This window comes from Nomia melanderi, chromosome 1 (genome assembly GCF_051020985.1).
Source record: "Nomia melanderi isolate GNS246 chromosome 1, iyNomMela1, whole genome shotgun sequence".
Classification (NCBI taxonomy): Eukaryota; Metazoa; Arthropoda; class Insecta; order Hymenoptera; family Halictidae; genus Nomia; species Nomia melanderi.
In genome coordinates this window covers 9,198,643-9,211,914 of record NC_134999.1, presented here as the reverse complement: position 1 = coordinate 9,211,914, position 13,272 = coordinate 9,198,643, and the positions used below count along the sequence as shown (strand labels likewise).

The 13,272-nt window shown below is 32.2% G+C and overlaps 1 protein-coding gene across 7 annotated transcripts in view; it reads left to right on the top strand.

Annotated features, from left to right (window-relative positions):
* Positions 1–13,272, top strand: part of nAChRalpha4 (nicotinic acetylcholine receptor alpha4) — a 252,998-nt gene that overhangs the window by 99,622 nt on the left and 140,104 nt on the right. For 5 of the 7 annotated variants that reach the window (XM_076370226.1, XM_076370236.1, XM_031988358.2 and 2 more), the window contains one exon: positions 2,053–2,162. In XM_076370226.1, coding sequence (XP_076226341.1) covers positions 2,053–2,162 — 110 coding nt within the window. Of the gene's footprint in view, positions 1–2,043; positions 2,163–13,272 lie in introns of all 7 variants that reach the window. The other 2 variants (XM_076370243.1, XM_076370240.1) reach the window with 1 other exon arrangement.

Sequence of the window (13,272 nt, the reverse complement as noted above, 5' to 3'; positions counted from 1 at the left end):
ATGTTATAGCTGCTGAAATGGATTACAGGATAATTACGACTCTATTCTTAACATGGATTCAAAGCATTTTTATTAAAATTGATTGTAAAATTTTTAGTTATTAGTTAAATGATATAATTTCGTTATGTACTTACGTTAACTTTAGATAAACATTGTTGATTATGCTCCTTCTAAATATACATATTTATAATTCGTTAAATATGATTTTAATTGATTTATAATTTTCGTTATAACATTCTATTCTAATATAATATTTTTATAGTTAGAAATATAATTTTTGTAAATTACTTTTATCTTCTTTAACACACTTTATCTAAAAATAAATTACCCTTTTATCAAATATTTTCACATTACGTATAGGTATAATTTTAATTAAAATATTAAGTAAAATTTTAATTGAATCAATTCTCACTAAGACCTTATCTAAAATGACATGCTATTTTATTGTATAGTTGTTGCACAAATGTTCTAACAACCATATGATATTAATATCAACTTCACAGTTTAAAATCATATGTTGTTTTACAAAATGTACCTCGTTGTTTTATAGGTTAACAAAATTTTACACTTTAACACCTTGTCCTACAATATCGTGTCTTACCCATGGCGTGACTTAATTCTCTCAATTTCAAATTAAATATTATTTTTCTATTGTGAATTACTGTACTTCAGAGTAGACGTAGATAGAATGAGCGTGGAATTTTCTCCTTTTCCTAAGGAATTATGAACTGTAAAATTATTTTGTCCAGTGCAGTTGTTATCCAGTAAAGAAATTATAGTTCAAGAGGTTAAGAGTGAAGAATACAATTACATATACTCTATGCTTAAACGAAACTGGTACAGTTGGTTATTCACATGATCCTAGCCGGCCTGTGTTTGAAACGGGCGGGGTGGCAAGGGGGGACGTTCACTCGCGGCGCTTGGCCCAATAGTAATGGCGGAATTAGTTTCGGCACGTCTTTGTTACTGGCTGAGCCGCAAGCTGAGGTGGATCGTGTGGTCGAATCCCCTTGTCCCTCTTCACTTTTGAGTCATGGGCCGTCAGGGATCATGTCAGTAACGCACTGTACTTATATATTATATGGACTACCTTTGTTTTTAAGAAATAAAGTATTAATGATAATACTAATAATAATAATAATAAAATTAAATATTAATAATGTTGTTATAAAGTAGTTTGGCAGACATTTATTTTACGGTTCGTTCTACTGCTTCTAGAAAAATTCATGTTTGTCCAGTCTTATCTTGGAAGTTATATGTTTAAAAATAGATAGTTTGGGTACATATTGGTGTAATTACGTGAACCGAAGTCGATGTAAACATTTACGAAGCAATGTTTATAAAATTGAGTGTGCGTCAAACTGACGCGTTTCATAAATCTAGCGTGAACGTGTTAACACCGGTATGTACTACCGGGGATATACAGCTGCTTTATAATATTAAAATAAATCACCGTTAATAAGTAAATTATTTATCAAATTATTTATTACCATTCACTCACAATTAGCAACTGAACTCAGGAAACTACACACGTGACAAAAGAATGCACTCTAACATCATTTTTGCAAACATCGTTATTATCACGATCTATGATTAAGCATACAGAAACATGTTCCGATGTAAATGTGTTAACCTCTTGCCCTATGATCTGTTTCTCAACTGTACTAGATGAAATAACTTTACCGTTAATTATTTAGTAGAAAAGGAAAAGAATTTTATACTTATTCCATGTCTACGTTTACTACAAATGTTAAACATTATTAATAGGCAAGTATTATTTAATTTTCGTTAAAAATAAATAAATGGCATTTAAATTTGTCGAATTTAATTTCAAATTTTCATCGCGAGCCCGACACGTTATGATATGGCAAGGGGTTAAATAAATATTAACTGAAATATTAATGAATATTAATTAAGTGTTAAATAAATATTCAGTTATAAAACAATGGTGGTTCGTGTAATACGTAAGTATCACGAAACTTTGCTAAAAATTAAGCTTGTAGAAAAACGAATTAATAATATGGTCATATTTTTTGTGTTGGTTGTTTCAAGTCATGGTACGATTACAAACTGCGATGGGAGCCAAAAGAGTACGGAGGAGTTCACATGTTACACGTGCCGTCCGACCACATATGGCGGCCCGACATAGTCCTCTACAACAAGTGAGTCTGCCTGCTCCTCTTTGTTCTATATTCTAATTACATCTTCTATAGTTTCACATTACATCTATACATATGGTAGTGCCGTTGCATGTTGTCAACAAAGTTAAAGGTGAGCGGACATTCGTTTCTTTTAAAACATAGATACAGTAAATTTTCTTGTGTCATTACTGAAACAAAATTTGAGAATGAAATTTATGTTTATCCCATATTTCGTGCTAACTTGGAAAAAGCTAATAATTAAAATATGTACATAATAAAATCTACTTGAAATTTACATTTCATGAAAAAGAATCTAAGCGTATTTATATATATATATATATATATGTAATTTATTTATTACTTTTATCGTAAATAACTTTTAAAGTATTAGAGCACTTTTCAGATAAATTAGTTTATTATTTTGATTAATAATTTCGAGCTATTCAATTCCTATTATAGTTTACGTTTAGCTTGGCTCAAGTAAGTACCGAATATAATGTAAATGAAAGTTGTTCCGTACGAACGTGTTTTTAATTCCATTGAGATGAAAATTTTACGATACACGCGCTTTTGTCTTCCAGCAAGTGTCTCTAATGTACACTGGCATTTGAGTAATTTCTCTTTCTAAATTATAATACACAAACGAAATAAGAAGTGAGTGTCCACTCGACTAAACGAGAGAGGTACCATCGTCGTGCATATTGCATTTCAAAGTAGAACAGTCTATTTGATGTCAAAGTGCATCTCATATCGCGACGTCGTTGCGAAAGTTACGGAAAAATGTGAGGTGGTGTCCATGTAGTGATTTCAAATGGAAATTCCAGCTGTTTCGAATGAAAGATGACTTACTATTGTTCATTGATTCTTTTTGTTTAATACTATCAACTCATCTTTGTGCTACTGTGCGGTGCGCAGTAAATTAAATTTTGAAACTTAAATATTTATTAAATGAAGCGAAGGATTTAGAATAAAGATTTAAATTATTGCGGAATAAGGAGAAATACGACTTTATTTTGAATTGTTTCGATATCCGTATTGTTAAAAATTATTGATGGTGCATAGATAGAGGAATATGTTTAAACTAATAATAAGATATCACATTATTAATCACTTAAATATTTACTTAATAAAAACAACTCTCATTTTCTGTTTTCGATTACTGTGGCTAAATTATTGCAGTTAATAAAAAACGAAATACAAAAAGTTGCTCTGAATTTAAAGTATGTGAAATTTTAATAAAAATTTTGAAATTATTCTATGTTACTTTTGTATAAATAAATATGTACGTTACTAGGTTTATTACATAGAAGTATCACGTTAGTGAATAATACACATTTTATTAAAAGAATGTTTTGTGAAATTGGATAATTTATTTTTCTTTGTAATGACATTTTGGTGATAGTGAGAAATGTATAATATCCGTTTAAACTGAATTACTTTCTCTTTAATTGTTAAAGTTGAATTACGAATACAGAAATATAAATCAAATTTTGAATATTATCTAAAATTTTGTAACGAAAGTAAATTAAAATTCAAAAGTTATGCTGACAAATAGTTTTTCTTTCTTGTTCACATAAAATATTTTATCATCATCACTTTGGCGAAGTATAGAAGTAAGATTTATATCAACATATTTTTAATCATTTTTAATTAATATATAGGTTAATAAAGTTGTATCAGTTAATCATGTATTATTCAAAAATACTTCATTCATTTCTAAACAATGTGATTTTAACAAGCTATCATTATTTTTAACTTTACATGAATTGAATAAAGATTAATAGTCTTAATATTCAATTATTTCTCTTTCTCAGTTTTATAATATTTTACACCAAATGTAAGAATATTTTACAATATTATATGAAAATATTATGAAGCTTTTAATTACTAGGAAGTGCTGGGGATATTATTCTAATATCAACGAGAATCATTGGGAGTCATTATACTGCTTATCGTAGCATTGAAAAGCTCGTATCGATCATTATTTTCCCATTAGTCAGATATTTATGTAGGTCGAGAACACCTCCATTATGTAGTTATCACCCCTATCTGTGCACTGCCTTCTGGGAAATATGGACATCATACACAGGTTGATTCGTCTAACCTAATCTCAAATTACTTATAAAATATTGCTGCAATATTAATTATAGTAAAATATGCAAATATTATACATTAACCTAACAATATTTTGTTCGATATTTCGTTTATACTTAATGATACAGAAGGTATGAAAAACGGTGTTTGAATAATTCCAAAAGAGGATTGTTGATAATAAACAGTTTTCAATTTCTCAGTCAGCGTATCCTCTTTTCCTACATTCAAATATATTTAAGTCACGACTTTCAAGATATCTTGAACATTAAACAAATTTTAAAGTACTGAATGAAATTTAAGGTAGTACGTATATTTATTCCTTTTTATTACAAATGCTTAAGAAATGATGTTCATCAGTAACGATTCACTGTCTTTAACCAGAAATCGAGGATCTCGATGCTGCTTTAATTACTTCTAACACGATAGTGGCACAACCTGTAATTATGCGATTCTTCACGTCTTCGTGAGTGGTAGTTTGCTACAGGCAAACGTCTTCTTTTAGTTTTCCTAGTTCGGTAATTCTAGTTTATAGCTCCAGATGCCTTATATTTTCGTAAAGATCTTTATTAATAGCGTTTCGTACATTTATTTCATACGTCAGTATTTCAGATTTCTAATGTCCTTTTGATTTCGACAAATTGACGAAAGCATAATTCCCTATACATTCGTTGAAGTATCGCTCAATTTTATCATAAACAAAAATTATTTCATTTCATTTTTCAAGCTTATGCTTGCAATATATTTCTGTGACATACCTAAGCATATAGTAAGAATATTCTGTTTCTATAAGGTTTCTTAAATAAATGATCTTATGCACCTTTTGAAATTGAGTGTCTAACGAATTAAAGAGAAAAGAATAAATATAAAGGGGATATGATATGCAGAAGGATAAATAGTATTTCAAATAACATTATATAGAAACAATGCACATTATAGGCTATTTCTGTCTGTTATACGTTGATAAACATAACTTAGTAGATCTGTGTGGGGTCAGTACCCTCAGAGCCTTTAAGAAGCATTAAAGGGCTAAAAAAGTCGGTGAGCATCGTGGCTCTGGCCGCTGAAGCATCCCTGGCCAGTCAACAATTCTCGAGTGCGCGGATTCAAGTTTTCGCCTGACGTGGCTCTCTTTTCTTCAGATTTGGTATTCAAGGATCCTTTGAAAGGCCTGAAATATCGCATAGTTGCAGTACAGCTTGTGCTGCTATTGCGTCAAATGTACAATTGAAAAACCATATCGCAATCGATGATTTTTCGTTTGAAACTGTGTATTACTTTGTATTTCATTTATTTAAAAAAAGGAAAATACGTATTTGTACCTATCATCTTAAGATTATATGTCAGCATTTCATAATTTTATAATGTCCTTTAAAACTCCTCTTCATCTCAGAGTTCTAAATTAAACATGCATATTTAAACAGTTCTTTTATATATACATATAGAACTGGCTCTGCTGGGCCAACCATCAGATTTTTCACATTTTAATAGTTCTTAAGAGGTGGTACAAAATGTAATGGAAAAAATATATATTTTGAGAAAAAAAAACACTGCTGATCTAAAGGAACTTCGCAGAAAATTATTACAAAAATGTTGTCTATTAGCGATATTCTGTTTTTAAATTATTCAAACTGACTAAAATATTTCTATGTTAGTGAAAATACACATAAAGTTGGTCTTAAGTATGTTTCTTTCGTATACTTTTTATAAGGCTTCTTAAATAAATGATCTTATACACCTTTCGAAATGAAATGTTTAACGAATAAATGTAAAATCGTTATAACATACCGAAACACAAGCAGTATTTTAAATAACGTTATATAAAAACAATGCATATTAATTACATTATCAATCATGCTCGTTCCATTACGAGAAATGACCAATTAAAAAATAAAATAGTCAACCACTGTAACGCAATAGTGATTATTAACAGTAATTAAAATAATACGTTACAACAACATAGGCGAATGCCAAAATGGAACAGTAATTTGGGATCAAGTTACCCGAATCAACACCCTCGCGATCCTCGCATGCTACATTTAAATTTGTTTGATTTGGCGAGCAAATATTTCCAGCAGAGGAAGAGCCGTCGTGAAACAACCGAAAGAAACTAAAGTAAATTCCTGTTGGACTAAGCGCAGCCCTAATTTCAGTTTTCGCGAGCTTCTTCCGTCCTCCGCACATATTTGCGTAACTTTTGGCCCATTCGCCGACGAAAACGAGCGAGAGCCAATAAAAAGTCATTCCTGGCTCGTATTCAGTGATGGCTGGCTGTTGATGTAGTCACCGGATAGATTATTATTCATATCGCATGAAACATGGGCGCTGCGGCGAATGTTCGTGTGAATGATTCTTGACGAACGAGTTGAGGCCGCCGGTGAAAAATCATTTTCACGGTCGATTCTGGGCTTTTATGATCCCTTGGAACGCCGACCGCTGGCACCGCGGGCCGAAAACACGAAACCTAGATTCCGTGGAGATTATATTCCTACCTCTGGCAAAAGGACAATAATAAATCGGTATCCACTTTAATCTCCGATTCACCGGTAACACCGAGAAACGATGTTCGCGCGTTCACGACCGCTCGCGAACGATTATTGAAGCATGGAATCTTTTTGCAATCACTTCAACGAAGTATCAATTTTATGTGGGTTCTTATTTCGATGAAAGTTGTATACACCCGATTCGATCCAATTTATTTGACGGTGCGCGTAAAAGTAAATACGGCGCAGCGGATCCTCACCAATTGGTAGATCCAGCTGCAAAGAAGTTATTGAATAAAGTAATTGCGAGGTTAGAATAATAAAAGGAAATTTTTATAGTCATTGCAAGTAATTTTGAAAGGGAAAGGTGATTTTTTCGTTGAATAAAAGTGACGAGTAATTTTGACTTTATTAGATTCTCGATGTGGAGTGTCTCATTTATAATGTTACCTGCGTTCACATTACTTTTTCTGGTACCGAAGGCAAGAGGAAGTAACATCGAGGAGTTTATGTAGTTTCAAGGCGAGAATTTGGTAACGATAAAAGACGGCTCTTGGAATTTCATTATAAGCGACGGAGTTTATAACTCTCCGCGAGATATTTTACTGTTTAAAGGTCGTTTTCAGACTGTAGTGTCGTTGAATTTCTTTTGATGTTGATTCTAGTGTGGCATTTTGGACAATGGGAGTTAACATTTGAGATAAATGTCGATAACTTTTCATCATTACCAGGTCAATATCTTTAAACTACGTAAGTTTCTTTTTACAATTGTTTTACTTCTAATGTGAACGGATGTAAATTACAAGTTCATTGTAAATAAAACACTCTCTATGTATGGCAAATTAAAAGTACGGTCATAAATTTTTAGATCGAATTATATGTATTTCAGTAGTAATAAGTCTACATTCTACAAATGCAATTTTCAGAAACGTCTATCTTGTAAATAGAATTATCTTTAGTTTCGAACATTTCAATATGGCGTCCGTTTACTCTGCTGCAGTGTCAGCCAATTTTTTTAGATACTTGAATCATTTTATATTTCACAGTTATAGTTATGCAATTGTTTAATATTTTATTTTAAATCACAAAGCTTAATATGTAATTTATATAACGGCTTGTAACTGCACTTCCAAAGCAACTTCATTTAGTGTAAATGATACTATAAGCAGTATGATAAGTAAATCGATCCAAAAAGAAAGCAAATGAGTCCAAAGTGGATAGAAATAGACAACGTACAATTTAATAAACTTTAATTTGATGGGATGACAGTCTTTGAACTTCCTTTGAAAAGTCCTTTATATCTATGAAATGAATATGATTACATCAGAGACTCTAAAGAGAAACGATATAGACATTAAATAAGTAGCAATCTTCGTTTTAGTAGGTATAAAGATTAAAATATGAAATCCTTTTTCCAAAAGACTTTCTAAAATGTACACCAAAAATTTCGTTGATCAGTGGATTTCTCTTATCGATACACTTAACACATAATTTACCAGCAATTATTGAATAGTTTATTAAAGATCTATAACCAGTGCCCAAGGAATTAAACTTTCAATATTAATACCAGTCACAATCCTAAATTAACAAATCATATCGAATAGCATCATTTAATTATTATTTGCCAACTACCATTCAAAGAAAACCTTTTCGCATAAGAGTATATCATTGAAAAGTCTGTTAACCCCTTGCCTTGTAACGTGTTCTACTCGTGGCGATGTTTGTAAACAGAATTTAAAAAACATAAATATTACTCAATTCTTTAGAATTCAAATTAAATATTCTTTTCTTATCAATAATTATACTTTAGAGCAGACATAAACACAGAATATACTTAGAATTTTTCTCTTTGTTCAATAAATTAGTCACCCCTTACCTTATAATTTATTTCTCAACCACGATGGATGCAACTACTTTACCATCAATAATTTATTAAAAAGAGAAAAAAATTCTAGGTACATTCTATGTCTATGTTTGCTCGAAAGTATAATAATTGATAACAGGTGAATAATTTTTATCTTAAATTCACAAGAACTGAATAATATTTATGCTTGTTAAATTCTATTCAAAATCTTCACCACGAGCCTGACTCGTTGTAATAAGACAAGTGGTTAATGACAAAGTAGTTATATCGATCATAGTTCAGAAATAAATCGTAGAACAATAGGTTATCAGATGTCCAGCAGATAAAGTGTTAATAAGCGATTAAATTATATTGCTCCACCATGCTCATATACTTTTTTCCACGCAATATGTAAGAATAAAGTTTCATCTTCTCAGTGTCATATTTCTCTGCTGCGATCGAGGGACACCTAGCCAGCCGGTCGTTCCACTTAAACCCCTCTGGCAACAGATTCCCCGTCTCTCTGCTAACTTGATTTCTCGCGGTTCCATTAGTCTCCTTCTTGCTTCTCCTCTTTTTTTTTGCTTCCGACGTTTTCGTTCCTTATTTCTGACTTCCCCTCTATTTGTCTCTGTTCGGCTCACTTGAGCATAGCCCGTTTATCCTGTTCTCCACGATTTTTTCCCACCCCCACCACTGTGACTCGTTCGTCGCTCTCAAAGGCAGCGATTTATTGCGTCTCGTCGATTGATATCGACTTAAGAAATGAATGGGAACGAGGAAAGTGAAATCGTCCGCTGGAACGGCGGTTATGAACCTGGAATCATTCGCCACTTGATGGCACGAATGAAGGAAGATCGTACGATGGACATTGAGGATCAAGCGCAAAAATTACTTTGAATTATACGCCAATGTTGACCTGTTAACTGTGGAATCTAGTTTAAAAATCTGTTGTTTTGCGCGCAGTAAAATAAAAAAATGAAGTGTGTACTCGTCAAACGCAGGACGAATGCATCTATGGTGCATTATAATAATGAAATATTATAAATATAGACACTATACATATTCAACACAGTTATATCATTATTGACGGTTTATGATTGGCAACTGCTGGAATTCGATCTTAATCACTAGACTGATACTTGCGCAAATTTAAGTTTCTAAGAATATAATTAGAAACATAGAATTACAATGGCAAATAGTTTCTTTTAAGAAATACTTATAGTCTACTATATAAATCTATAAAAATACTATAAAAATACGTAGACCAGAAATCACTATTAGAAAGAAAGAAATACCTTTCATTAACATAAAATACGCTACGCGTTAATAATTTCTACTGAATAAATATAACAACTTCAATAAATCGTTGACAATTCCATCGTATTCTAATATATTCAACAAACCATTAAAATCATTGAATTTAATAAGAATACTGAGAGGCTCTTACAATCCTTCTACACATTGGAATATGTGAAATACCTTAGCCTCTTAGCGACGTTATTATTAACATTCTTCATGTGTAGAGCACAAAGGGTTACGTTTGCTTTAATTAAAATATTACACAATGCTTACCAGCGATGAATGAAAAATCAGAATAATTCATAGTCAGCTTCTAAACATACACACTGGAAGCGTCGCAGTCAGTCTGCAGAGCAAACTGATTCCCTTATCAAAATCAATGTCCCGTTAAATGAAATGCCGGCTTGAAAAGCATCCGTAAAGGCAGTTTATATTATACACGAGAGACAAGATGAAGCTAGATCGTTGTATGTACAAGGGCGTCTATCAGGTCTGCTCCAAACGCATGCTAAGCCAACGTGTCATGTATTTGCGTAATATAATGCGCCGCCATAACGTTGCCCCGCGCACAAACGCAAGAATGCTGCCGTCGTCAACGGTACTAAATTTTAGAATACATTATAAACTTTAATCTACATAATTCCCCGGAGACGAAATAGAAATGAGAATACGATTTTAATCTTGGTTCGCGTGGGATTCTGTCGTGCATTCGCACGACGCTATATGCACGATGCATTTTCTGTATTTGATCGCGGCTTGCATCGCGAAGATGTTTGAATGGATGTGTAACTATGTTCAAACTGTATTTGAATAACAACAAAGAATACAGTAGACGCCTCTAAAATGCGATTAAAATATTCTGTGTTACAGGGTTTCATACTTAAGAATTTCGCGTGAAATTTCTCTTTTGGGTAGTTCATTTTTGTTAACTTGGCTCCTCTGCTTGTATTAGTTTCTTACGGAAAATCTCACTTTCATAGCTATTTTTCAACGATTTTTTAATCGCGTTATCAGGTGTCCTACTGTAAGTAATAAATTGTTATTTGCGTGGGGAACCTTTCTTCGTTATTTACTCTTAACCATTAATTATTCGCATTTATAAATGTGGTTGGTAGTAAGGTAATGCCATTTACGTTCTGTAAAGGAATTTAAACGAATAATTTCAGTTTACTTATTATCTGTGAATTGTATTGTTCGTATTCGCAAATAACAAGCATATTAAATTCATTCATAATCTTTAATTCGTTATTTTGATTAACTGCTGCCACTGATATATAATAATAAGAATAATAACACATTTTTGTTATGCTTTTACCATTGGAGGAATGTAAAATAAAATAAATAATGTTTAATAATAGAAATAATTGTGTTAGGTAATAAATTGCATTTCAACACAGTTATTTTTCATTCTCAACCCCGTTGAGGATGAATGAAGTCATAATAACATTGATATCAAAATTGCATACATAGAATGTAAAGTTGTAAATAAATGACGTAATTATTTCAGTGATAAAAGGTCTGTGTGGTTCTTCTTCTTGAATGTTTAAGATATTAATGTAAAATTTAGTCCTCCATGGAAAGCATTTTTAATATTTTTTAAATGTTCTCATCTATAAGAAAGTAATAAATGTAAGCTAGCATACAGTTTTTTTTATATTAGTGAGCAGGCAGAATATGAATTAAAAAAGCCGTATATTACTATAAATATTCATAATTCTGAACTGTTATGAATTAATGCAAACCTATCTTCATTTCTTTAAGGTCTTTCTTCCTTGCACGTAATTGTACGGAAATATTTTCTTCTTACTCATAAATATTTTCTTACGTTAAGCTGAGTATTGAAATTTTTATTTCACTTCATAATATTTTTTAAAATTACTGTTTTATCTTGTATGAAGAACTTTTAAATTTTTAGTCTTTAGTTTCTATTCATTTTCACTGGAAATAATATTAAGCGTTAATTAATACACCGTTACAATAGAGACATTATGAATTAAATATCATAAATATCAAAGTTATTTATTACTATTTAGCCATTTAGCTTTGAAATTTCGTATTAAATTAATCTACGAGACGCTTTGAAAGCACACGGAAAAATAATAGTAAAACTTTTGTTGACTTTTAAGCTATCTACAGATTCCTTGTCTTTGTTTCGTTGATCTTCGATGCTGCAGGCTTTCGATATTGTCGATCTGTAGGCTTTAGTATACATCTCACTGTCGCTATACTGTTTTAAACAGATGCGTGTCCACCATGTAGCTTGTCCATCATTGTCAATGACAAGAGATCTACACAAAGTAGGAGAAATTGATTTCAGTTTTATTAATATTTCTTTCAATAGCATTCACAGTAGAAAATAACATTTTCGTGAAGCTGGAAATCTTTATTAACATAAACTTCAAAGATCTACAGTGAGATATAATAATCAAACATGCTCAACCGCACGCGTACCCGGTGAATATTCGAAGTCAATTTTCTCGAAAACAAAGCCATATATGAACGAATTTTATTCTATATTATTCGTTGACACAGAATCAGCCCTTATTTGGTTGTACCACTAGTTACATGACACCCTATACAACAGTTCGATACTCATAAGAAGTCGAGCGTCTCAAAGAGTTAATTTTTCGCAGTGGGGGTGGTGGTTCCTCCCTCCCCCTCCATAGAAACCAGCCCCACACATATCAATCTCTATTATCTAAATGAACTTCGAGTACACATATTGTAAGGAACAATTTCAATAAATGAAAATTAAGATAAAAAGTTTTTAAGGCAACGCGAAACGTTAATACTTCATAACGTTTGAATGAATGCTCACTGTCAAAAAGTTTAACGTCCTGGGTGTACAGAATAATGACTTTAAAAATATATATCAAGATAAAATTCATATGAGGGTTAGTCTTTTTGTAAATAAATATGAAAAGCCCCACTCGAGGACATATTTTTACGAATGTCTAAAAAACTAAGGTCGAGGTGCGGTAACGTATATAGGGGAAAGTTCTTCAGAATAATGACCCTGATAACATATTTCAACGTCATCTAAATCGGCGAGGAATCAGTGCTATAAATAATTACCGAATTTACTATTTTCTATGCATACGACCCAACCGTCTACACCCGATAGAAAAGGTTTACAGAAAAACCATTCCGAAGCGTGGTCGAAACGTACTTGGCCCTTGGCGCGGATCGATGCAGCCTGGTATTCTTCAAGGCAGGTCTTGCCAGCGTTAAAACGTCCGTATTATTCTCTGTCCGAGTGTTCGCGGCGCATGGACAGCCTGGACGCTTGATTCTCCACGGGCCGGGTTCCTCGATCGGGTGAATCGTATTCTGGAAGGCCTGCAGGGATTTGACGAACTTGGACCTCACTCTGTTGAGGTCAGCAGAGCAGATTGCCTCGAGGTCGTAAATT